Source organism: Myotis myotis, unplaced genomic scaffold (genome assembly GCF_014108235.1).
Source record: "Myotis myotis isolate mMyoMyo1 unplaced genomic scaffold, mMyoMyo1.p scaffold_m19_p_13, whole genome shotgun sequence".
Lineage (NCBI taxonomy): Eukaryota > Metazoa > Chordata > Mammalia > Chiroptera > Vespertilionidae > Myotis > Myotis myotis.
The window spans coordinates 28,518,522-28,542,674 of NW_023416317.1; the positions used below are offsets into that span (position 1 = coordinate 28,518,522).

The following is a 24,153-nucleotide window of genomic DNA, read 5'->3' on the forward strand; positions in this document are numbered from 1 at the left end:
TCTCTTTAGAATGTGTTGGGCTTTGTAATTCATTGTCTTTACTCGGAACTTCAGCTGAAGCTGTGAAACATCATGAACTGCTCCCATTTAATATCCAAATTAGCTTAAATATGAGAAGATAGGAATAGGGAAATGTGGAACTCTAGCTAAGGATATCTGGATGACGATTCTTCTCTATGTGGATTAAAATAGGTCATAACTACATAACTACTTTCAAGTCTACATCAGTTAAAAATACATTTTAGTTTTTTTGTGAAATCTGTGGTTCTTATTAGAACTTATGTGTAATCATGTTGATGAAACTATTGTACTTTCGAATATTACAAGTGTCAGTCTTATTAAAGACCTTCTTAATGACCGCCTCAAATGAAATTTGAAAATGATGTTACATTGACTTATAAAGCACTCCTTTTACTTATGTCACTTTTAAAGGATTATGGTAAAAATTTCAACTAAAAACAGCCTTTTTTTTAAAGGTACTGAGTAGCATCAATTCAATTATTCACAATCCAAGAGCTCCAGTAATACTTTATAAACAGAGCAAAGGAGGAGTCCAACATTTTAATAAAAATTTTGATCAAGATTGTGGATTTGAGCATCTTGTTCCTATCCTAGAAATGTGGGCAGATCAACTGACTTCCCTGAAGGTAAGGGGTTGTATAGTCTTTACATGCTTAGAAAATCTGTTGGAGTTGTTAATAGGCTTTATTAATAGGCTAGGCGTAATTTGTTTTGTTTGATTGTAAAGCTGAAACAGCTTATCTTATTAAATGTTAATCTTGCTACTTTCATATCCATTGTAAGTACTGCCTGCTTGATGTTGTCATTACTATAAGTTGCCTCCTATAAGGTTCTACCAAACAAGACATTTTTTAGGCTCATTGCCTTGTTGGAAATCTATAGTAGATCCACTTTGACTTCTAGGTGCTTCCCTGTTCTACCTTCATCTCCCTCTTTTTGGTATCCCCATGGTACAGATTTTCCTGGCCCTTAATCCTCTTTAAATGTAATGTCTTATTCTTCATTCCATTTTAATTGGGAATGTTTCTTTTCTCTTCATATTTAAAATTATTATTTTTTCTTTTAAAGTTTATCTCCATGTCTGTCTATTTTGTGGAGCAGATTTTGGTCAGATAGCTAGCCAATACTGCTATTACTTATTCTTTTTATCCATGGAAGATGAAATTTTCTTCACTTTAGAGAGTTGTATATTTTTGTTTGTTTTTGTGTTTTTTTAAAAATATATATTTTATTGATTTTTTTTTACAGAGAGGAAGGGAGAGGGATAGAGAGTTAGAAACATCGATGAGAGAGAAACATGGATCAGCTGCCTCCTGCACACCCCCTACTGGGGGGATGTGCCCGCAACCAAGGTACATGCCCTTGACCGGAATCAAACCTGGGACCCTTCAGTCCGCAGGCCGACGCTCTATCCACTGAGCCAAACTGGTCAGGGCAAGAGTTGTATATTTTTTATTAACTTCAGGTTTTTCCAGTTTTTGTTGAGTAGCTCATTGAAAGGTGAATTGCTAAAGTCATAGTATTTAATTTCTGTACCCTTTAAATTTTTATTTTTTTAATTATATAGATATATATTTTAATATATTTTTTTATTAATTTCAGAGAGGAAGGGAGAGGGAGAGAGAGATAGAAACATCAATGAGAGAATCATTGATTGGCTGCCTCCTGCACACCCCCCACTGGGGATTGAGCCTGCAACCAAAGTATGTGCCCTTGACTGGAATTGAACCTGGGACCCTTCAGTCCACGGGCCAATGCTTTATCCACTGAGCCAAACCAGTTAGGGCTGTACCCTTTAAATTTTAGATTTTTCAATAACTAATACATATATAGCATTCCTCTGTTCATGAAGGTGTGATTCAGTAATAGTATTTGTCAGTAGAAGCCTTATCACAGGAAGTAAAAGGGTGCAGAAGATACGAGTAAGAATGTATAAGCTCCAGGGGTTTTGTCTTTGTCCTCTGACGTGTTCCAAGGAATCTCCTGATATATAATAAATGCTCAATATTTGTCAAAAGAATAAAGCAGAATAACACATTCCAAGGCAACAAAATAGAGAAGATAGTACTGAATTTTAAAAGTTTTTAATGAAAACACACCTGTAACTGATGAACGAATCTTCACATTTCATCCTAATTTTTTCTTCCCATTTTAAATAGGGCTCAGTAGAGCTATAAAATAAGGAAAATTTTTTTTTTTTTTTTTTAAATATATTTTTTTTATTGATTTTTTACAGAGAGGAAGGGAGAGGGATAGAGAGCTAGAAACATCGATGAGAGAGAAACATCGACCAGCTGCCTCCTGCACACCTCCCACTGGGGATGTGCCCGCAACCAAGGTACATGCCCTTGACCGGAATCGAACCTGGGACCCTTCAGTCCGCAGGCCGACGCTCCATCCACCGAGCCAAACCGGTTTTGGCAAAATAAGGAAAATTTTTAACTGAGTGACAGTGTTGGATTAATATACCTATTTTATAGGCTTGAGTTCCTCCAGTTTATATCTTAGCAGAGAGTGAAATAATTGTGATTACTTATGTAAATCATGGCATTTTCCAAATTATTGCTTGTCAGGGGATTCTTCCGGTAGTAGAAAATAGTGCTGACTTCAATTTACTCCTTCTCAGGGCAGATGGGCTAAAAAATGCCCCAGCCTTCCCAAGACAAGGGAAAGATTAGAAGAGAAAGGAGGCAAAGGAAGAATCAAAGAAATGGATAGTTACTGGTTATTTACCGTGTTCATTGTGGGAGGTATCAGAGAATGTGAACACAGGTTCAGATTAAGAGAGAGAAAACATGCTAAAATATATGAAATAAAATTTACCATAGGAAGAAATGAAAACAGATAGGCCATGAAGTGCCAAGTTGAATGATGCAAATAATTTGTACTCCAAATTCTGGAGGAGGAAGGAGCTCCCAGGAAAAGCTTTACAGTGGTGGTGAGTTCTTGCTACTGTATGTTTTTCCCACTAGAAGGAGACAAGGAGAATTAGTTTTATAATTAGAATATCCTGAGGAACCCCCAACAGGAATTTAGTGACCTTGCCACTGAAGTAACTCAGAGATTTGGGGCCGTGTGTCAGGTATTTACCTTATACTGCAGAATCGGGATCCAAATTGAGGAAGTACATGAGGTTCTTTGAGGTCTCCTCATATGAAAGGTTTTCTATACTGTAGCAGCCTCTCAGTTTGGAACAGCCATTTTCCCAACTTAGTTTATTTCTCAAGTTAGATTTGGCGTAAAAGAGAAGGATAGAAAAAGCGTGGAGCTAGCTAGCTAGCTGTCTCCTTCCTTCCGTCTTTCCACCACCCACATTTCCCGGAAAGTTGGGCTACAGACTCTGTAGCTTTCCCAGCCCAATGCTGTGGTGTGCTGTAGCTTTCCCATCCCCTAGTGCTCCAGAGGCCAGTCATCCAAAGTCAGCCATGACCTGTACTTCTACACCCCTTAGCTGAGCAGTGTGGAGAATCTAGAAGACCCTCTTTTAGGTTTTTCAGGGCTTGCTTGAGAAACACATCGATCAGCTGCCTCCTGCACACTCCCTACTGGGGATGTGCCTGCAACCAAGGTACATGCCCTTGACCAGAATCGAACCTAGGACCCTTGAGTCCACAGGCCAACGCTCTATCCACTGAGCCAAACTGGTTAGGACTAAATCCTGATTTTTAAAAAGACATTGACACATAATTATATTTTATTAGTATTTTTATGGAAACTTATTTTTAAACCAACAAAATCTTGTTATTTCTTTTGTTATAAAGGATTTGTATAAGTCCTTGAAAACACTATCTGCAGAATTGGTGCCTTGGCATAATTTAAAGAAGCAGGATGAAAAGGAAGGTATCAGAGTTGAAGATCTATTGTTTATAGTAGATACCATGTTGGAAGAAGTTGAAAATAAGGAAAAGGTAATACTTAATACTTATGAAAATGTTTATATTTTAACTAGAGGTTCAGTGCACAAATTTTGTGCACTGGTGTGTGTGTGTGTGTGTGTGTGTGTGTGCGCGCACGCGCGGGGGAGGGTCCCTCAGCCTGGCCTGCGCCCTCTTGCAGTCTGGGAGTGGGCCTAAGCCAGCAGTTGGACATCCTTAGTGCTGCCACGAGGCAGGAAAGGCTCCTGCCACCACCACTGCGCTCGCCAGCCTTGAGCCCGGCTAGGGGCAGCTCCTGCGTTGAGCGTCTTCCCCCTGGCAGTCAGTGTGTGTAATAGTGACCGGTCATTGCACAGTTTGGTCAATTTGCATTATTAGCCTTTTATTATATAGATTATATAGGATGTAATCTTAACTTAAAATTGGTAACAATATGGATATTGATAGTCTACTAGGACTTTATTTCTCTTTTTAAAGTTTTTATTATTTTTTTAAAGATTTGGGATTATTTTTAACATGTGAACTTCCTTTTTCTCCCTCTTTTGGACAGGACAGGAACAAACCAAACTTTAAAACTTTGCAAGCTATTGTTTCTCATTTCCAAAAATTATTTGATGTGCCTTCTTTAAATGGAGTCTATCCCCGAATGAATGAAGTTTATACTAGGCTTGGAGAACTGAACAGTGCTGTGAGAAACCTCCAAGAACTCTTAGAATTAGGTGATGACCCTTAGTCATTTTGGGCCCCCATTTAAGAATTATTCCTAACAAATCAACAAAAAGTAGGTAAAAAAATTTAAAGTAAAAAAATTCACGATAAGTGAAGGATAATTAAGGATAATTGGTTTGATAATGATTTTGAGAATTCTCTTTTAAAAATACCTTATTATTTTATTTTATTTTATTGTTTAAAGTATTACAAATAGTAGTACCTGTGTCTCTTTTTTCTCCATTGACCCCCCCCCCCCCCCCCGGCACATGCCCTCCCCCTCCTTCCCCCAGTGTCTTGTGTCCATTGGTTATGCTTATATGCATGCATGCAAGCCCTTCAGTTTATCTCTTATCCGCCCCCCCCCCCCGCCCAACCCTCCCCTGCCTTCCTGCAATAGTTTAACAGTCTGTTTGATGCTTCTTTGCCTCTGTATCTATTTTTGTTCACCAGTTTATAATGTTCTTTATATTCCACAAATGAGTGAGATCATGTGGTATTTATCTTTCACTGACTGGCTTATTTTGCTTAGCGTAATGCTCTCCAATTCCATCCATGCTGTTGAAAATAGTAAGAATTCCTTCTTTTTTACAGCAGCGTAGTAGTCCATTGTGTAGATGTACCACAGTTTTCTAATTCAGTCATCAGCTGATGGGCATTTAGACTGTTTCCTAATCTTAGCTTAAAATACCTTATTCTTTTATTTTTTTGCAGATAGTTCATCCTCATTGTGTGTGCTGGTAAGCACAGTTGGAAAATTGTGTAGGATGATTAATGAGGATATGAATGAACAGGTTATGCAGGTATTGGGACCTGAGGACCTCCAAAGGTATTTATTTTAAAAAGCTTGCAAAATATCATTCAGAATCATTAGAGTGGTGAAATTAAAGACTCTCACAACTTTTTAAGTTCTTTACCTTTCCTGTTTGGAATAGCATCCTTTAAATAACTTGACAATCTAAAATAATCTCACACCTTAGGGATGGAGAGAATGCCTAGTATTTTCAAGATAAAAATAGATTGTAGAGCCTATAGCAGTGATGGTGAACCTCTTGAGCTTGGCGTGTCAGCATTTGAAAAACCCTAACTTAACTGTGGTGCTGTGTCACATATAGAAATTTTTTGATATTTGCAGCCATAGTAAAACAAAGACGTATATTTTTGATATTTATTTTATATATTTAAATGCCATTTAACAAAGAAAAATCAACCAAAAAAATGAGTTCGCGTGTCACCTCTGACACGCGTGTCATAGATTCACCATCACTGGCCTATAGGCTTACAAAAGGTGTATATGTTTACATAATCTAGCATTATTGCTATAAGCCTGTTTCCAGGGGAAATTATATGTGGAGAAATTCAAACCTTGTTAGCAACTTCATGTGAGTTTAGAATATATAAACAAGTTCTATTTTTAGTACACTGCATATTTGATTAGAAGATAAAATGTTAAGTTTTTTGGTTTTTTAAAATTTTATTGATTTTTTACAGAGAGAAAGGGAGAGGGATAGAGAGTTAGAAACATTGATGAGAGAGAAATATCAATTCAGCTGCCTCCTGCACACTCCCTACTGGTGATGTGCCCGCAACCAAGGTATATGCCCTTGACCGGAATTGAACCTGGGACCCTTCAGTCCGCACACCGACACTCTATCCACTGAGCCAAACCAGTTAGGGCAAGGATTTTTTTTTTTTTTTGATTTTTTTTAAAACTAGGCATCTCTATTATAAAATCTTTCCTCCCCACCCCCCACACAAATTTTATATTATAACATATCGGAATGGAAACACACACTATTCCATATGTTCTATAAATTTTCTAAGAAGAACCTTTTCCTAACCTGACACTTTAGTTTTCTGATTCTTGATGCTTTTATTTTTAAATATATTTTTATTGATTTCATAGAGGAAGGGAAAGGGAGAGACAGAAACATCAATGATGAGAGTGAATCACTGATAGGCTGCCTCCTGCATGTCCCCCACCAGGGACCTGGACCAAGCCCACAACCAAGGCTTGTGCCCTGACCAGGAATCGAACCATGATCTCCTGGTTCGTAGGACAACACTCAACCACTGAGCCACACTGGCTAGCCTACTTGATGCTTTTAAAAGGATCATTTATCTCACTACTGATCTTTTTCCCCTTCCCACCATTTTACTGGCTACTAATACTTCATGTTTAAGAGAATACTGGCTATAAAAGCCAATTATTATTTTTTTTTAAATATATTTTATTGATTTTTTACAGAGAAGAAGGGAGAGGGATAGTTAGAAACATTGATGAGAGCCCTAACCGGTTTGGCTCAGTGGATAGAGCATCGACCTGCAGACTAAAAGGTCCCAGGTTTGATTCCGGTCAAGGGCATGTACATTGGTTGCGGGAACATCCCCAGTAGGGGGTGTGCAGGAGGCAGCTGATCAATGTTTCTCTCTCATCGATGTTTCTAACTCTCTATTCCTCTCCCTTCCTCTCTGTAAAAAATCAATAAAATATATTAAAAAAGAAACATCGATGAGAGAGAAATATCGATCAGCTGCCTCCTGCACACTCCCCACCAGGGTTGTGTTTGCAACCAAGGTACATGCCCTTGACTGGAATCGAACCTGGGACCCTTGAGTCCGCAGACCGACGCTCTATCCACTGAGCCAAACCGGTTAGGGCAAGGCCAATTATTTTTTAATATATTATAGAACATGGTCTCTTAAGAATCCTTGAGCTACATGGTAGGGAAACTTTATATGAATTTACCTAAATTTAACCTTAGAACAGATATTTACACTGATAATAAGATATATATATTTTAGAAAAGTGATGTTTGATGAACAAAGAGCTCAAAAGAAATTATTACAGTAAATTATTAAATTTATATTTAAGTTAGCAGGACAATTTCTATTTTGAAAATGTTCTATATGCAATCAGATGCAAGAACTTTAAGTTGGAAATTCAGCGTAAACTGCGTGTTGTTGTTTTTTTGTTTTTTTTTAAGCATTATCATCAAATTGCAAGAACACGAGGAATTTTTTCCAGCGTTTCAGGCATTCACTAATGATCTACTTGAAATCTTAGGTAAGATCTCTGTTAGTGGTGTTTAAATTTCAAGTCTGAAGATGTCAGTGGGTTTGAGCGAAGATCGTTCTCCTTAGTCACTGAATTAGTGTTTTCACCTAGAGTGTTTGGTAGAAAGTGTCTGGAAACCATGAGTAGTTCTGCAAAAACACTCTTAGCTTTCAGTTAGAGGTATTTGGGATTAGTCTACAGAACAGAGAAGCACATATCCTTTAAGGAGTAAGGGGCTGCCTTTGTCCAGGGACCTTAAGATGAGAAGTGACAATTTACTCTGGCTAGGTCCTGACGCTGTGATAGAATTTATGACCTTGGGTAGTGTTTTTTCTCTTCCTCCTCCTCCTCTTGCTCCTTTTAGAAGATAGTACTTATCTACTGTGTTTTTTAAATATACAAATGATTCCTGGCCAGTGTGGCTCAGTTGGGTGGAGCAGTGTCCCATCCACCAAAAGGTGGTAGGTTTGATTTCTTGTCAGGGCACATACTCAGGTTGTGGGTTTGATCCCCAGTATAGAATAATATGATTTTACTTGCTTCTGCATAGTTAACTTAAATAGTGAAGTTCTCATTATTAATAAATATTTTAATGGATGTACTGGTAACACTTATTTTAGAATCCTTCTATACAAACTTCCTCTCAGATGTTATCAGCATGGTTCATGTGAGATCCATGATCCATGGTTCATGTGAGAAGCCAAGTCTCCCTGCAGGTGAAGTCTGCATTTTAGTCACAGTTGGAATTCTGGAGTTAAATATATATAACATTGGGAAAGTTAAATCTGTTTTGGCAAGCATGACTTTTTTATTACTAGATGTTATATTAAGCATCTAGTCCTACAGAGTGATGTACTGAATATCCGGTATGGAGAAGGACTTTCTTCCTTTCATATAATCTGAGAAAATTTTCGTATCAGCCAAGATTCTTCTCTGTGAGGTTCGTTTATCAGGTAGATTTCCCATTTAGTGAGAAAATATGTGCGATTTCAGAATGGGGTTAGATAATAGCGTGCTCTTATACTTTACCAGGATGTAATGTGTGAACCAAATTCTATGTTGTAAATTTGCTTATATTTTTTCCTTTCTTATATCTCGATGCTTTGTAAGTGGATGCAGATAAGTATTCTGACTGAAGTCAGAAGCTTAAGAAACATGGGTCATGTGTTTAGGCAAAAGGAAGAACAACCCAAATCCAGCTAAACATTGAAGGAGAAAGGTGGAAACTAAGGAAGCATGTTTTATGTAAGGTTTATGAACAGTGGCCTAGCAGAATAATCTAGAAAAAGTGGTGAGAATCTAGAGAACCTGCCACTGGGGCTTACTTTAAGTAGGGTTGGAGTTTATTTTTTTAATTTTTTGTTGTTAATTCTCAGTTGAGGATATTTTTCCATTGATTTTTAGAGAGAGTGGAAGGGAGAGGGAGAGACAGAGAGAAACATCGATGTGAGAGAGACACATCAATTGGCTGCTGCCTGCATATACCTCAATCAGGGAACCTGTAACCAAGGTACGTGCCCTGGACTGAATCGAACCTTGGACCTCAGTCCACAGGCTGACACTCTACCCACTGAGCCAGACCAGGTAGGGCATGGAGTTTAGATAATCAGAGAAAGGACTGTGCTTCCTCAGTAGCCAGGAGATTTCAGACAGAGTCTGATTTAGGCTGATTGGGAAAAGATCGTTTTAGGAAGAAAAATCAGATTCAGAAAGAAGCTGGTGGAGAAAAACCTGAACTGATTTATCTGGGAAGCTGGAGCAGGCTAACCTCTATAATACATTGCATCTGATATTTGTACTTTGGGAAGCTTCACATCTTTTATTAGATAGATAGGTTTCATCCTAAAAAGTATACTTAAGAGCGATCCTAATGAGAAATTTTTCCAAAAGAATTAAGGATAGGACTATGTTTCATGCAAAGAAATCCTTAGGGACCCAGGAGAGAGATGGCCTCTACCTGGGATTTCACCATGTAGGCTGACTCACGTAATTGTACAGACTTAAAGAGGCAGTAACATAATATCATAAATGTGACCAGAAAGATCTATTAATAAAAGCATACTGCTAATGAATTTAATATCAAAGTCAGTGAATGCTTGTCGGCATGTGGTAGCTTTTACAAACAAGATGCCCCGTGAAGCATCTGTGTCTGAATTATTGATAACTCTTATCACTATTGGAGAAAAATGTCATGTACATGAAAGCACCAGTGTTGTTGCTTTTGTGTTTGAGGTTTGCTTTTGCATAGAAATTCTCATTTCATCTGAGCCTATCACTAGACAGTGCTACTCTTTTATTATTACTGTGTGTTTTTTATTACAGAAATTGATAACTTGGATGCCATTGTACCTGCAGTAAAGAAATTAAAAGTACTTTCATACTGAAAACAAATCATTTTTACTGTGTAAATTGCATTCTTAACATTCTAATTATTTTGTACAATTGAACTTACCATTGAGACAAGAGTTATAAAAAGTGTTTACTTTCAGAATTCATCCCCTTTGTATTGGGTTCTCACTCATATTTTTTTTAACTTTGAGATTCTTATGTAGAAAACAGTTAAGTTAAAGTAGTCAGTTAACTTTAGACCCTTTAATCATTTCTTAAGCAATTCTTGAGTGCTTAAAATTTAAGATTGATTTAAAGTATAGTGTGTAAGTACAAGAGAAACTCAGGGAGAGATTGAAAATAATAGAAAGGTCACATTTAAGTTCAGGATTTAGTGACCTTTCTGGCTCTGGGAACAAGGAATGCCGATGGCTCTCTTAAGTCCAGTAGGAAGATATTGCTTTCCTGGCAAGAAAATGGCACCTTCTATTAAGATATCCCTCATGGCACTTATCCTTTCAAAGCAAGAGTAAGAAAAGGAAGGAGGAGGAAATGTGTTAGGGTAGGAAATGAATTACGAGGTAACATAGATGAGTAGATAAAACTTTCTCATAAAAAAGTGTCTTTTTTTTTTGCAATCTTGATGTAATGTACTTTTTATAAGGGCATGAGATCTTAAATAAAATTTTTATGAAGAATTTTCAAACATAAGCGTCCTCAGTGACTTACTTGTATCACTCACGAATAATGAGTCATATTCTCTTACTAGGCTGAGCCTTCCTTGGGCAGCAGGTTCACCCTTGGCTGTCATCTACTTATTCTTTATTTTCAATATTCAAGTCTTTATTTTCTTAAAGGACTAGTGTTCTGCCTCACATTTACGAGTATAAGCAACTTTGAGTTACTGCTGCTTCCCCCCTACCACAGCCCTGTGTCCCCTCCCCCCTCACTTTCATAAGTAGTAGTCCTAGGAAGAGTTCTTAGTTATTCTTGTTTGTGGTTGTGTAGAATATTATAAAGAATTTCCAGGAAGCAGCAGGCTGGAGTGGAGAGAGTAATGTCAGTAGATAAGCATGCAGGTCCTTGGTGTTGTGACCTTAGGGATTAGACATAGTTCTTTCTAGATTTAAAATTGTTTTGTTAGCCTGCAATTACATTTCCAAACACTAGCCCACAATTTGTGAAAGAACCTGTATCTGAGGGTTGGATAGAAAAAATATTTGGGACCTGGCCAGTGTAGCTCACTTGGTTGGAGTGTTATCCTATACCGCTGGCTTAAAACAAAGGTTTTTCGGACTCTTCTTCAGAGGCCTAGGAATTTTTTTGGAGGGCTGAGAGGGACAATGCCACTAGTAAAAATGTTAAGTCCTCTTTATCAGATAATTAGTTAAAATATAAGTAAAGTTCTGCAAATATTTAGCTCTTGATTTTCTTACAATTTTATTGATGTATAATTGACCTATGAATTATACATAAAGTATATAGTTTGATAAGTTCTTATACACCTGTGAAACCATCACCACATTCAAAATAATAAACATACCATCACTCCAAAAGTTATTTCTTTGTCCTGGTAACAAATAATCTGCTTTTAGTCATTATAGTTTGCATTTGATAGGATTTTATGTAAATAGAGTCATACAATGTGTTCTCTTCTTTTTTTTTTTTAAGGGAAAATATTTTTTTTTAATATATTTTATTGATTTTTTTACAGAGAGGAAGGGAGAGGAATAGAGAGTTAGAAACATCGATCAGCTGCCTCCACACTCCCTACTGGGTATGTGCCCGCAACCAAGGTACATGCCCTTAACTGGAATCGAACCTGGGCCCTTTGAGTCCGCAGGCCGACGCTCTATCCACTGAGCCAAACCGGTTAGGGCTGTGTTCTCTTCTTTTGTATTCTCACTTGAAATAATTATTTTGAGATTTTTGCATGTTGTTGCATTTATTAAGTTTGTTCCTTTTTATTGCTGTGCAGTATTTCACTGTCCGAATAGACCATAATTTGTCCACTCATTTGTTGTTGGAAATCTGGGTTATTTCCAGTTTTTTACTATTTCTACAAATAAAACTCCTATGAATATTCATGTTCAGGTCTTTTTGTGGACACATACCTGATATTCAGTGTCTTGAAAACTATTGTTTTCATGTATTTTGTCTTTTTGTTATTTTGATTTTGGTTGGTATAGGTGGAAGGGTAAATTTGGTTTCTGTTAGTCCATCCTGGTTAAAAGTGGAAGTTTAGAAGAAAATAATTCAGGGTTGTCTATTTTTTTTTAATTTTATTGCATTGTAGTCAGAGAACATGGTCTTTTGGATATTAAGTATTTGGAAATTTGTTGACTATGTGATAAATTATATACCTGTTCTACATGTGCTTTAAAAAAGTCTAATTTCATATACACACACATATATAGCTTCTATGTTGTTTAAATCTACTTTTGTCTGCTTGACTTGTTAGTTTATGTGCGATACTAAAATCTCTGAATTTTTCAAAAATTTTTTTTTTTATTCCTTAAAGTATTACAAAGGGTATTACATATGTGTCCTCCCCCACCCCCCCAGACAATCCCCTGGCCTCCCCTACCCCCCAGTGTCTTATGTCCATTGGTCATGCTTATATGCATGCATACAAGTCCTTCAGTTGATCTCTTACCCCCCTCCCTCCTGCCCTCCAACCCTCCCCGGCCTTCCCACCGCAGTTTGACAATCTGTTTGAGGCAGCTCTGCCTCTGTATCTTGAATTTTTCAAATTTTGTTTTATATATTTTGAATCCATTTTATATTTACAAATTCATAGTTGATAATATCCTTTTGATTAATATCTCTATTTATTGCTCCTAATGCATTTTGCCTTGAATGCAATCTTGTCCTTTTAATTAATAGTTGCTGGATATTCTTTTTCATTTATTTCACTCTTTTATTTATTGTAAAATATATGTTAAAAATGCTAAAAACCATAAATGTCAAGTATAACAAATGATTATAAAGTGAACACCATGCAACAACTAAGAAGTAGAACATCACAAGCACTCCAAAAGGCCTCCCCACCCACCATTAGAGGTAAGGAAGTGTTTATTTTGTAAAAATAGTTTGGTCATTTTTGTGTGTATGCCTAAACCAAGGTAGTTGAATTTTGCCTGTTTTTGAACTTTATAAAAATGGAATCATATGTGTATTTTTAACATTTCTTATTTTGGTCAGTACTATGTTTTTACTGTACATCCATGTTGTTGTGTAAGTCTAGGCCATTTGTTTTCATTGCTGTCTAGTATTCCTCTATGAATATTCTACAATCCATTTGTTCTACTGGAGATTGATATTTAGGTTGTTTCTAGTTCTTAGCTACTATGAACTGCCACTATGAAAGTTCTTGTACATGGAACTTTGTACACTTGTGTGCAAGTTTTCTAGAATCAATATCCAAGAAGTAAAACTGCTGGATCTTAGGGGGAAACACTTCTATATGTAGCCACAGAGGCTGTGTACTGTACAATGGAGGTAGTACCATTTCTATAGGTAACAATGTGAATGGAGCCTCTGGGATGATAGTGTGGCTACTTTTAATAGGGACTGTATATCAACAGTTTTAGAAGAAAACGCCAAGCTATTTTCCAAAGTTGTTGCACCAGTTTATACTCCCAACATCTGTAAAGGAGTTCCTACTTTTCCATATCCTAACCAATACCAAGTAAATCAGTTTTTAAACTTTTTTTCCCAGACTAGTGTATAGAGCTGTTATTTTAATGTTTATTTCTGTTGTTACTAATAAAGGTAAACATCTTTTTATTTGGTTATTGGCCATTTATATTTCTTTTTTTAAGTGCATTTATGTATCTTTATTTTTCTGTTGGACTGTCTTTCTATTGGTTTGTAAGAATTATTTGTATATTCTGGACATGAGCGATTTGACAGTTATATGTGTTACAAATGTTTTCTTCCATTTTGTGTCTTTCCATTTTCCTATAGTTTCTTTTTATGAACTGCAGAATCTAATTTTGATAGTTATAGTTAGTGCTCTTCATGTCTTAGGAAATCTTTCCATAGTCACAAGTTGTAATGTTATTTTCCTATATTATCTTATAGCTATATAGTTTTGCCTTTCACATTTAGTCTAATATACCCCAAGTTGTTTGACTTGTGTATGTTTTTAAACAATCAAGACTTACTGAGGGTTACCAACATATTTTGCAGATTTCTTTACTCTCTACTGTTTCCCACACACCACTTCTGACTTCTTGCTGAAATACATCTGGCCATTTTTGTTTAATCTGCTTCATATTTGTAAATTATACTTTCTATAATTTATCCAGTGAGCTTCCCTTTAGGGCAGCGGTTCTCAACCTGTGGGTCTCGACCCCTTTGGGTCGAATGACCCTTTCACAGGGGTCACCTAAGACCATCGGAAAACACATATATAATTACATATTGTTTTTGTGATTAATCACTATGCTTGAATTATGTTCAATTTGTAACAATGAAATTGGGGGTCACCACAACATGAGGAACTGCATTAAAGGGTCGCGGCATTAGGAAGGTTGAGAACCACTGCTTGAGGGGAGTTATCTGCTGCAGTGGTCCACACGTGCCCTGGATGGGAAAGGCAACCCTAAGGGCCGGTTTGTGGTTGTCTCTTACAGGGCTTCACATGGTTCCAGGTTCAAAACCAATTTTCACTTGTTTCAAGTTTGGGGGATTCCCATACCAAGTCAGTTGTGTTAACTTTAGACCCTGTGAACCCATAAGGGAGATTAGCTGACTGTTTTCACCCATTGCTGACAACCAATTCCTTGTCTTTATTGAAAAGGTCTTTTCTTGATGACACTAAATTTTTCAGGCTCCTTGTCCCTCATATAGTAAGTAGCCTTGTCTCCTGGCTAGTGTATGCTAAAATTCAGGTTCCCTTCAACACTTAAACACCCCTTCAACTCCTATACATTGCCTCTTTAACCTTACCTGTGTTACTTTTTAATCAACCATGTTTAAAATAAATGTTCATGCGTTAGGTCAGCGGTTCTTAGCCTGTGGGTCGCGACCCCTCTGGCAGTCGAACGACCCTTTCACAGGGGTCGCCTAAGACCATCCTGCATATCAGATATTTACATTACGATTCATAATAGTAGCAGCATTACAGTTAGGAAGTAGCAACAAAAATAATTTTATGGTTGGGTCACAACATGAGGAACTGTATATAAAGGGCCAGAAGGTTGAGAACCACTGAACTAGGTTTTCTATGTGTTTGGAAGAGGAAAGATAGGTTTTCACTTGTCTGCTTTGCCAATTTGATCTGTTGTTTTAGGGTTACCAGATTTCAGGATATGATATCTGGTAACATTCCCTTTTACTTTACCATTTTCAATACCTTTGTCTACTTAATGAACATGACAATGCCATTGTGAGGTAGATAGGACAGGCATCAGTTGCCCCATTTTATTATGAGAATTTGTCATTCAAGATAGAAATCTCAGCAGAAACAAATTACACATCTACCATGTATTTAGCATAATCTTGGATGATGGAGGTGAAAATCAATTCAAATAGCTTATATAGTCAAAACTCATTTCTCCAATGTCTCCCAACTCCAACAATTCTGCTCTTGACCAAGTTGCTCACAGAAAATATGTCTAGGTTGTGGAACCAAACTTCGGTTTTCAACCTGACAACCCTTTCATGCTGATATCTCAGCATGAAAGGCTCAGGCAACAAAGAGATAATGCTTTTGTTGCTGGGGAAGTCATTGATTTGCACAATTTTAAGACATAAAGGAGGCCAAGAGGTAGAAAAACGGTTGATTTGGATAAACAAAAAGCAGTCAGTGACAGCCATTTCGGAGGCAGTGATAAATGAACAAATAAAGATGCTGCATGCTGACCTGAAAGTGATTCATTTAAGGCTAGTAGGGGGTGGTTTGATAAATTTAAGAAAATAAGTGCTTATTTATAGATTAAAAAGTACATTAGACATGTACTGTATATAAGAAAGATTAAAGCAGTGACTCATTTGGGGGTCTGGAATGGATTAATTGAATTTACATTATTTCTAATGGGAAAAATGATTTGGTTTTCGAACAAATCACTCCTTTAACAGCCTTCCAGAATGAATTAAGTTTAAGAACCGAGGTTCCACTATAGTTCAATTGGAGAGTAAATGGAAACAAAAAATACCAAACACAATACAAGCAGGGAATTGTTAAAATGAAAAATGCACAGTATTGACAGTATGGCTATACTATAGGTGGTGGGGAGAGGCCATTTTGGTGTGGATTGGCCTAGTGGAGGAGGTGGATTTGAGATAGGCCTTTAAGAGCTGAGTAGGATTTTAATAAGCAGGAGCTAATATTTGGACTATTCTAGAATAGAGCAAATAAAGTAGCAAAAAATTGGAGATTAGATTATGTTAGGTTTAAAAGGCAAATGGGCTTTAACCTTATAGAAAAGAGAAAATCATAGATAATTTATAAGTGAGAACAACAGAGTAAACTGTGCTTTAAGATGTTACTATTCTTAGAAAAGCTGCATCGAATGCAGTAGTGGGGAGAGAAACCTGATGGCAACGGGGCATTGTCTGAGTGGGTAAAAGAGACAAGGACGTGACCTTCATAACAGCTCTAGGCACAGCTGAGAACAAGAATATTTGGTTTTATAGTTTGAAATGCAAAAGAGGCACTTATTTAAATATACAGTTTACATGGATTGCTTTTTACATGTTATTAGGGGAACCAGCTGTCTCAGAAAAGTGGAGCTGAATTTCCACATCTGTCTGAGAGGATACAGAAAGCCCCTCTGGCACTGACTGCAGCAGAGTCCAGCTCTGCTAGGGGAGTGCAGACATAGACCTGAGTCTGGAACCTGGCCTGCATTTCCTATGGAAATAAGGCCACATGCTGGAGTTTGGTCCCAGGCCATCCACACTCGAGTATTTAACTCAAGGTGTTTAGGTATATCATTGTCTCATTGTTCCCCCCATCAGAAAAAAATACATTTTAGTTCCAATTCAGATACAGGAATAATCCCCAGGCAGAGGAGTACCAAAGGTGGCAGTGGGCCTAGGTAGTATTATCATTTGGCAATTTGGAGGCGGGTCACCTTTTAGTCTCATAAAAGCAGCATCCTCCCCACCCCCTATGTCTGAGATAGGGCACTTTTGACATACATTCAGGCAAGGCCTAAGTCAGATGGTCTATAATTACCTATCAAAAGTGAAAAAAATCACTACTGAGGTTCTAATAATTGATTAGCCATGAATACCACATTTCTTTTGGGATTTGAACAATTAAATCCAACCAAGAGAGAGTAGTTCTGGCTTTTACTTATGTTTACCTCTTCCTAATACTATCCAGTTAAATTCACACAAGAATGTATGTATATATATTTTCAAATGGTTCTGAATTAAATTACAGACTATACATATGTACACATTTTAATATAAAGGTGATTATGTTCCTCATCAACTTCTGGGCTGTCCATCTGGAGTGAGCTCATACCTGTAAGACAATTGGGTTTGGATTTATGTTAGTATTGAGAGTGTGTTGTGATCGCATCAGGACAGTCTAGCCTGCATGGGTCTGTATGGGACCAGCAGAATCCATCTCTTTATAAACCAGGATTAAGGCTAGAGCTGACAGATCCTCTAAGTAAGTGAGATCTGCAGATAGTAAAGGTGATTGATAATCAGCCTTCCTCCTCAAGCAAAGGAACTGAAATGTTCTGAGAAGAGAAAAACTTTGGAGAGAGACTATGGGCAAATGAGACTATTAATGTGATAAAATGAAAGGGCTCACTTACCATTGTGAGAAGCCCATAATCAGATCTTCTTTTGATAAATCAATCAGCACCTAAAAAATCACAAATAAATCAGTTCCCTTTAAAAAATGTTGCACTAAATGGAAACATACTGGGATAAATGAAATTGATCATAAAAAAGGTCTATTTGGCTTTCAACATGGAACCTCTCCAGAAGGACAGTGACCTCAATGTCCTGGGGAGGTGAATTGCTGTATACCCCAGGAATGTCTGTATGAATGTTACAGAAAGAGAGAACAGCTTGCCTTTACTCATTAACTGATCATAATTTAAAGCAAGACACTATAGTTGCCTCAACTGTAAAAATGGGGATACTATCACCTACTTCATAGAAGTGGGCTTTAAAAAGATGAGCATAAGGAAATGTTTATTAGAATACAACTATGAAGTATTGTACAAATATAATTCTTCTTTGCCTCCCCTTAGCATCTTTCTGAAGATTCTATTTCCTCTACTACTTTACGCAAAATCCTATCATCACAAAAATATTGATGTAATAAGATCCTAGCTTTACAACAAACAATGCTATATATGTAGAAATATATACAGAAACAATACTTAATACCATAGTAGATGTTCAAATACTTATGCAATAATGAATTGGGATATTCTTGAGTTTTTTACAGTAGGATTTATATTAATTTATTCATCTACATCATTTAGTTTCAAGAATATTTTAAGAAACACACCCAAAACCTCCTAATGAGGCCATAACTTCCTTGAATTCAGTTCTGGTAACAGTTAAATGATCCAATCAGAATTTCTACAAGGGTGCCATTCCCAAGGAACTCTCGTTCTTGTACTTACTTTTCCTAGCTCCTTCCTTCTGTGTGAGCCAAGTGGCCTACTGTTTTTCACTGCAACATCTAGTGACCTCTTCTGTACTTCTTCCAAGGGAACAAAAAATTCAAATCTTTAAGAAGCAAAAAGTCAGGAAATCAGAGTTACATATTTTCATTGAAAGTGTGTCATCCATTTTCCTACTTTTGAAACAAGATATATAGACTATTGAGAATAGCTTATAGAACAGTATTGGCTCATAGCAGATACTCAGTGCATCGCTGGCATGCATAATCAATGTCCTGGAAGTGTCAGCCTGTTTGCCTCTCTTAAGTCATTGGACTACTGTGCTTTGTGGTCTTGGTGCAGTTGTTGAACATTAGTTGATCATATAGGTGTGGGTTTATTTTTGGGTTCTCTATTCTGTTCCATTGATCTGTGTGTCTGTTTTTATGCCAGTAACATTCTGTTTGATTACTATAGCTTTGTAATATACTAGTAGTTGAAATTGAGGAGTGTGATGCCTCTGGCTTTGTTCTTTCTCAAGGTTGCTTTGGGTTTTTTATAGTTTCATGCAAATTTTAGGATTGTTTGTTCTATCTGTGAAATATACCTGGGATTTTGATAGGGATTCTGTTGAATCTGTAGATTGTGTGGATAGTATTAATTTTTTCAATTCATGAGCACAAACTATCTTTCCATTTATTTATGTCCCCTTCAATTTCTTTCATTAATGTCTTATAGTTTTCAATCTACAGGTCTTTCACTTTCTTGGTTAAATTTATTCCTAGGTATTTTATTCTTTATAATATTTTAAATGGGATTAATTTATCCCCTGTTCATTAGTGTACAGAAATGCAACATATTTTTGTATATTGACTTTGTATCCTGTAACTTTCTTACATTTGTTGATTAGTTTCAACAGTTTTTTGTGTGGATTCTTTAGGATTTTCTATGTCATCAGTAACAATTTTACTTCTCTCCAATTTGGGAGCCTTTTATTTCTTTTTGTTGCCTGATTGCTTTGGCTAGGACTTCCTGTACTATGTTGAATAAAAGTTCATGAATGGGCATAGCATACTTGTCTTGTTCCTCATCTTAGAAGGTTTTAAGCTTTTTATCATTGAACATGGTATCAGTTGTGGGCTTGTCATGTATGGCCTTTGTTATGCTGAGAGCTTTTATTATGAATGAATGTATGTGAAATGCTTTGTATGCTTCTATTGAGATGATATTACTGATTCAAAATCCTTACTAGTAATTGGTCTATTCAGATTTTCTATTTCTTCATGATTGCCTTGGTAGGTTGTATGTATCTAGGAATTTATCCATTTCTTCTAGGTTGTTAAATCTGTTGGTACATAATTGTAGTCTTTTATGATCCTTTCTATTTCTGTGGTATCAGCCTGGCTCAGTGGTTGAGCACTGACCTATGAACCAGGAGTTCACGGCTCAAATCCCCGGTGCGGGGGCATGCAGCTGATCAGTGATTCTCTCTCATCATTGATATTTCTATCTCTCTGAAATCATTAATATATATATTTCTGTGGTATCATTTGTAATGTTTCTTTTTTCTGATTTTATTTTGTCTTTTTTCCTTGTTACGTCTAGCTAAAGGTTTATCAACTTTATCTTTTCAAAGAACCAGCTCTTAGTTTTATCTTTTCTATTGTCCTTTTAGTTTATTTCATTTATTCCCACTCTGATCTTTTTCTTTCCTTCTAACTTTGGGCTTTGATCTCGTTTATTCATTTAGAGATTTATCACTATGAACTTCCCACTTAGAACTGCTTTTGTTGCATTCCATTTTCATTTCTCTTGATTTCTTTGTTGACCCATTGGTTGTTCAATAGCACGTTGTTTAATCTCCACATAATTGTGAACTGTCCAGTTTTCCTCTTTTAATTAATTTCTGATTTCATGCCATTTGATTGAAATCATATCGAGCATCTTTTCCAGTCTTCCTAAATTAAGACTTTTGTGGTCTAACATGATCTATCCTGAGGAGTGTTCCATATGCATTTGAGAATGTACCTATATTCAGCTGCTTTGGATGGAATGTTCTGTATATACTTGTTAAGGTCAATGTTGCCTTATTGATTTTCTGTCTGGTCCCATAGTCAAGGGAAGTAAAAGCTAAAATGGGTAGTTATTCTAAGATAAGAGGAAACCAAAATTATCAGGTATATATCTTCCTTGGCTGGCTAGAAATGTCTTCTCAGGATTCTGAAGAAGGAAGCAATTATGAGATTTTTATTTCTGTACCTTGAGGCCCACTTGAAATAAAAAATGGATAAGATTTACCATCACAAAGCCATCGAAAACAAGCAATGTCCCCCAAGGACATGGGTGGACAAGGTATTGAGGGTATCTGTCACCTATGCTTTGCTGTAGGAGGGAAGAGAGCCCAACGGACTTGCTTTAGAGAAAATTTTAGGTTTATTTTTAACTTCTGCTCTAACACAGATTCAAAGAAAATATATTTAACCAGATTAAAATCCTTTTCCTGCCAGAGAGGCTTCATTTAAAGGTATGGAACATTACATAATCAGGAATACTTTAGCTCCTATGACCAAGTAAGTAGTCAGCTCTTTTCTTCCACTAAAGTATATAGAAGCTTCATGAAGGCATAGACCATGTTGTCCTGTTCAACCCTAGCCATTCACATGATCTGGCAGACTGCCAGGCACACAACAGGTGCTCAGCAAGTACCTGAGTGGGTGAGGCACTCTGGGCAGGCCGACTGGACCACTTACGTCTCATCAAACCAGGGTTCCACGGTCTTCCGCTTCACTGAGGTCTTCTTACGACTTGCCCACCTCCTTTCTGGCAACAAGTAGATACGGACATAAGGATCAACTCCACTGCTGGTACAGCGTGTCAGGTTTCTGATTTGGTTTCAAAGACATTAAAGAAAAAAGGTCCTGATTTTCAAACATTGAAAACACTCATGTGGAGAAAGCTGTACTAGCTATTGAGCTTTAGGTGGCCTTGAGGATAAAAATGCCCAGGAGTCTAGATGACCAACAAAGCAAAAGTCTGTAGAATTGGGAGGACAGAACATCTGATGCGTGGTTTTGACAACATGAGTTTTCGTATAGTTTGGAGTACAGCTAAATACTTTCCATCTAAAGGAAGTTGAGAAAATGTACTGACTCCCACTACCCCAGACAGTTTGGCAGCGCTTGCTTCTGAGCAAAGCCCTTGGCTTGAGCCCATCAACACCATTTGAGGACCTTGTCACTCACAGCAAGACAGCCTTCAAGCCTCACTGGTTCCCACTGTATTGTCTACTAGTATCTTGGGGCTGCCCCTCTCTGCCAAGGGCCCCCCTCCATTTTGGGTCTTTACCTGCAGCCATTGATCAGCACGCTGAGGCAGCGCCGCAGACACACATAACGCACCGTGAGCTGGATCTCGCCCAGCCTCCGCGGCCTGAAATCCCCGCCCCTGTAAAGAAAGGGCTTGTCACTTCTGCCTTTACAAGTGTTGGCCTCTCTCCCTACCCCCAAGACAAAGCATGTCCTGCTTTTGGAACATGGGTTAATTTAAAAATGCTTCAGTTGGACGTCAGTTCCATCCCACATTCACGTGTAATGATCCTGCTTTACCATAGGAAGAGCATGGGACCTGGAGTGGGACCTGCCTTACGGCGTGATTGCTTGTGGGGCCTTGGGTAAGTTGACTTTTAGGATAGTAAGTTCTATTTCAGAGGGTTATTGTGAAAATGGAATTAAATAATGCACTATCCCCATAATAAGCACTTACGTGGCAGTCATTAATTACACAATTCCATATTATCCCTGTGTAACTCTTCAGAATTCAGGAAAGATTTCTGCTGTAACAGCCAAAGTCCAGGTTCTATTTACAGTTTTGTATATAGACTGTTTGGTGTACATGTGCTCACTTGCTCTCCCCTCCACCCCACCCCACCATGCTGCCATGCCATGCTGCCTCTCGTGAAGCCATTCTGTGAAAAAACAGAGCTTGAACAGAAAGTAAGTTCATATCTACTTTTCCCTCCAGGGAGTTATTTTTCAGGCAGGTGATCTTAGAAAAGATTAAGCAAAGAAGTGCATACTCAATGGTGAGGCTGATATCTGTCAGGTCAAAGCAGGAGGTGGCCAGAGAGTTGAGCGAGGACATGCTGGGAGCCAGCCTCGCGGGTGGCCATGCGAATGGGGAGGCAAGGCATTTCATGGGTCTGGGTGACTTGATGGGCCCTGGAGAGTGGGAGCCTGGGACAGTCAGGAAGATGGAGGTCGAACTCTTCTTCTCCCCCATGGGCTCACAGAAACCTTTGGCACTGTCCTTGCCTTTCGGCTCTGGGCCTGCCGCTTGGGGTGTGGGCTCGGTGGCAGCAGTGGTGGCGCTGGTGGCTGTCATGGTGTTCTTGGAGACTTCCTTGGTACCAGAAGCAGGGTCTGGGGGGCAGGGCAAGTCTGCAGGACCCTCTCCCTGGGGTGGATCTTTGGGACCTTGATTGGTGGCCACCTTCTTAATGAACAGAGGGCCTTTCTTTAGGGCTTCAGGTCCTGTGTATGGGCTCCCCATCTCTCGTTCTTCCACACGTAGGAACTGCAAGCAAATGACAGGGTTGTTTATGGCTTGAGCCCACCACTTCCATTTCCCTCTCACCTTAACCTCTAGAAAATGGTTCCTTCTCTTCTTTTTTCCTGGGAGGAACAGTTTTCTCAAAACTCCCAATTCCTTCCTGACTACCCAATACAATTTTCCCTCCAGACCATGTTTTCCTTAACCTCTCTCGGCCTTGCCCCCTCTGACCAGTACTTCTCTATCTTCCCTCTTCCTCCTGCCTCACTTGTGGGTTTTCATGAAGACTCAGTCCTTGTCCCTCCTTGCTATACTCATACTGGCTGCACGAGAGTTGCACTCTCAGCATGTAATTCCCAGACCTATACCTTCAGTCTTCCCTCACCTTAATCTTCACACACATCACCAGCTACCTTCTGGATATGGTTGTTTTCCAACTGTCACCTATTCACCATTACTGTCCCTAAAATGTGTTTTCTATCCAGACATACCTCTGTAGCCTTAACACCAGATTTTCAAACTTCAGCCATCGCATTTCCTCTTTTCCCTTCATTATTTATCAGGGCCCTTGCTAAGGGTTTCCATTTCTAGCAATATGGTGGTTAACATATTCTGAAAAACATCTTGTTAGGAATGCCCCAATAAAATAAACATCCTTTTAAATAGCCAAAATCACAAAGAAAGTCCCTAGGGCTTAAAAAAAAGGGGGGGGGGGGAGAAAACTAAAAAATAAAGGTTAAGCTTTCTGAGGGTCATTTATCAACCGTGGAATCCAAGGGATTAGGAAAAGAGGCCTTGGTCAGTGTGAGACTGGGAGTTGAAGTAGAACCTATGAAGGTGGGCTCTCTTTAGTGAAAAAGTAGCCTAGGATACACATTCCACCCACCAGCAAAACCTAATGACAGGACACGTGTCTGTCTCAGCCTGAATCTGGTCGGGGGGAAATTAAGTCTTTTCTAACAATAGGGCACCTGTAGGCCCCTCTCATATGAATTTACACTATCTGTGGTGTCTTGAAACCCAAAGT

At 38.1% G+C, this 24,153-nt stretch overlaps 2 protein-coding genes across 31 annotated transcripts in view; one reads left to right on the plus strand and one right to left on the minus strand.

The window, feature by feature from the left end:
• The window catches only part of CEP70 (centrosomal protein 70), a 58,046-nt gene extending 35,718 nt beyond the window's left edge, over window positions 1–22,328 (plus strand). For 11 of the 14 annotated variants that reach the window (XM_036332440.1, XM_036332443.1, XM_036332434.1 and 8 more), the window contains 6 exons: window positions 477–647; window positions 3,783–3,929; window positions 4,447–4,615; window positions 5,319–5,433; window positions 7,592–7,671; window positions 22,189–22,328. In XM_036332440.1, coding sequence (XP_036188333.1) covers window positions 477–647; window positions 3,783–3,929; window positions 4,447–4,615; window positions 5,319–5,433; window positions 7,592–7,671; window positions 22,189–22,313 — 807 coding nt within the window. In that variant the 3' untranslated portion in view covers window positions 22,314–22,328. Of the gene's footprint in view, window positions 1–476; window positions 648–3,782; window positions 3,930–4,446; window positions 4,616–5,318; window positions 5,434–7,591; window positions 7,672–9,984; window positions 10,054–12,961; window positions 13,209–22,188 lie in introns of those variants that run through there. The other 3 variants (XM_036332445.1, XM_036332448.1, XM_036332446.1) reach the window with 2 other exon arrangements.
• ESYT3 (extended synaptotagmin 3) overlaps window positions 2,100–24,153 on the minus strand; it is a 56,346-nt gene continuing 34,292 nt past the window's right edge. For 10 of the 17 annotated variants that reach the window (XM_036332424.1, XM_036332431.1, XM_036332430.1 and 7 more), the window contains 6 exons: window positions 22,654–23,150; window positions 21,924–22,022; window positions 21,329–21,460; window positions 18,600–18,705; window positions 17,775–17,824; window positions 16,609–17,473 (listed from right to left, as the gene is read on the minus strand). In XM_036332424.1, coding sequence (XP_036188317.1) covers window positions 17,437–17,473; window positions 17,775–17,824; window positions 18,600–18,705; window positions 21,329–21,460; window positions 21,924–22,022; window positions 22,654–23,150 — 921 coding nt within the window. In that variant the 3' untranslated portion in view covers window positions 16,609–17,436. Of the gene's footprint in view, window positions 2,193–2,426; window positions 2,990–16,608; window positions 17,474–17,774; window positions 17,825–18,599; window positions 18,706–21,284; window positions 21,461–21,923; window positions 22,023–22,653; window positions 23,151–24,153 lie in introns of those variants that run through there. The other 7 variants (XR_004971538.1, XR_004971537.1, XM_036332423.1 and 4 more) reach the window with 7 other exon arrangements.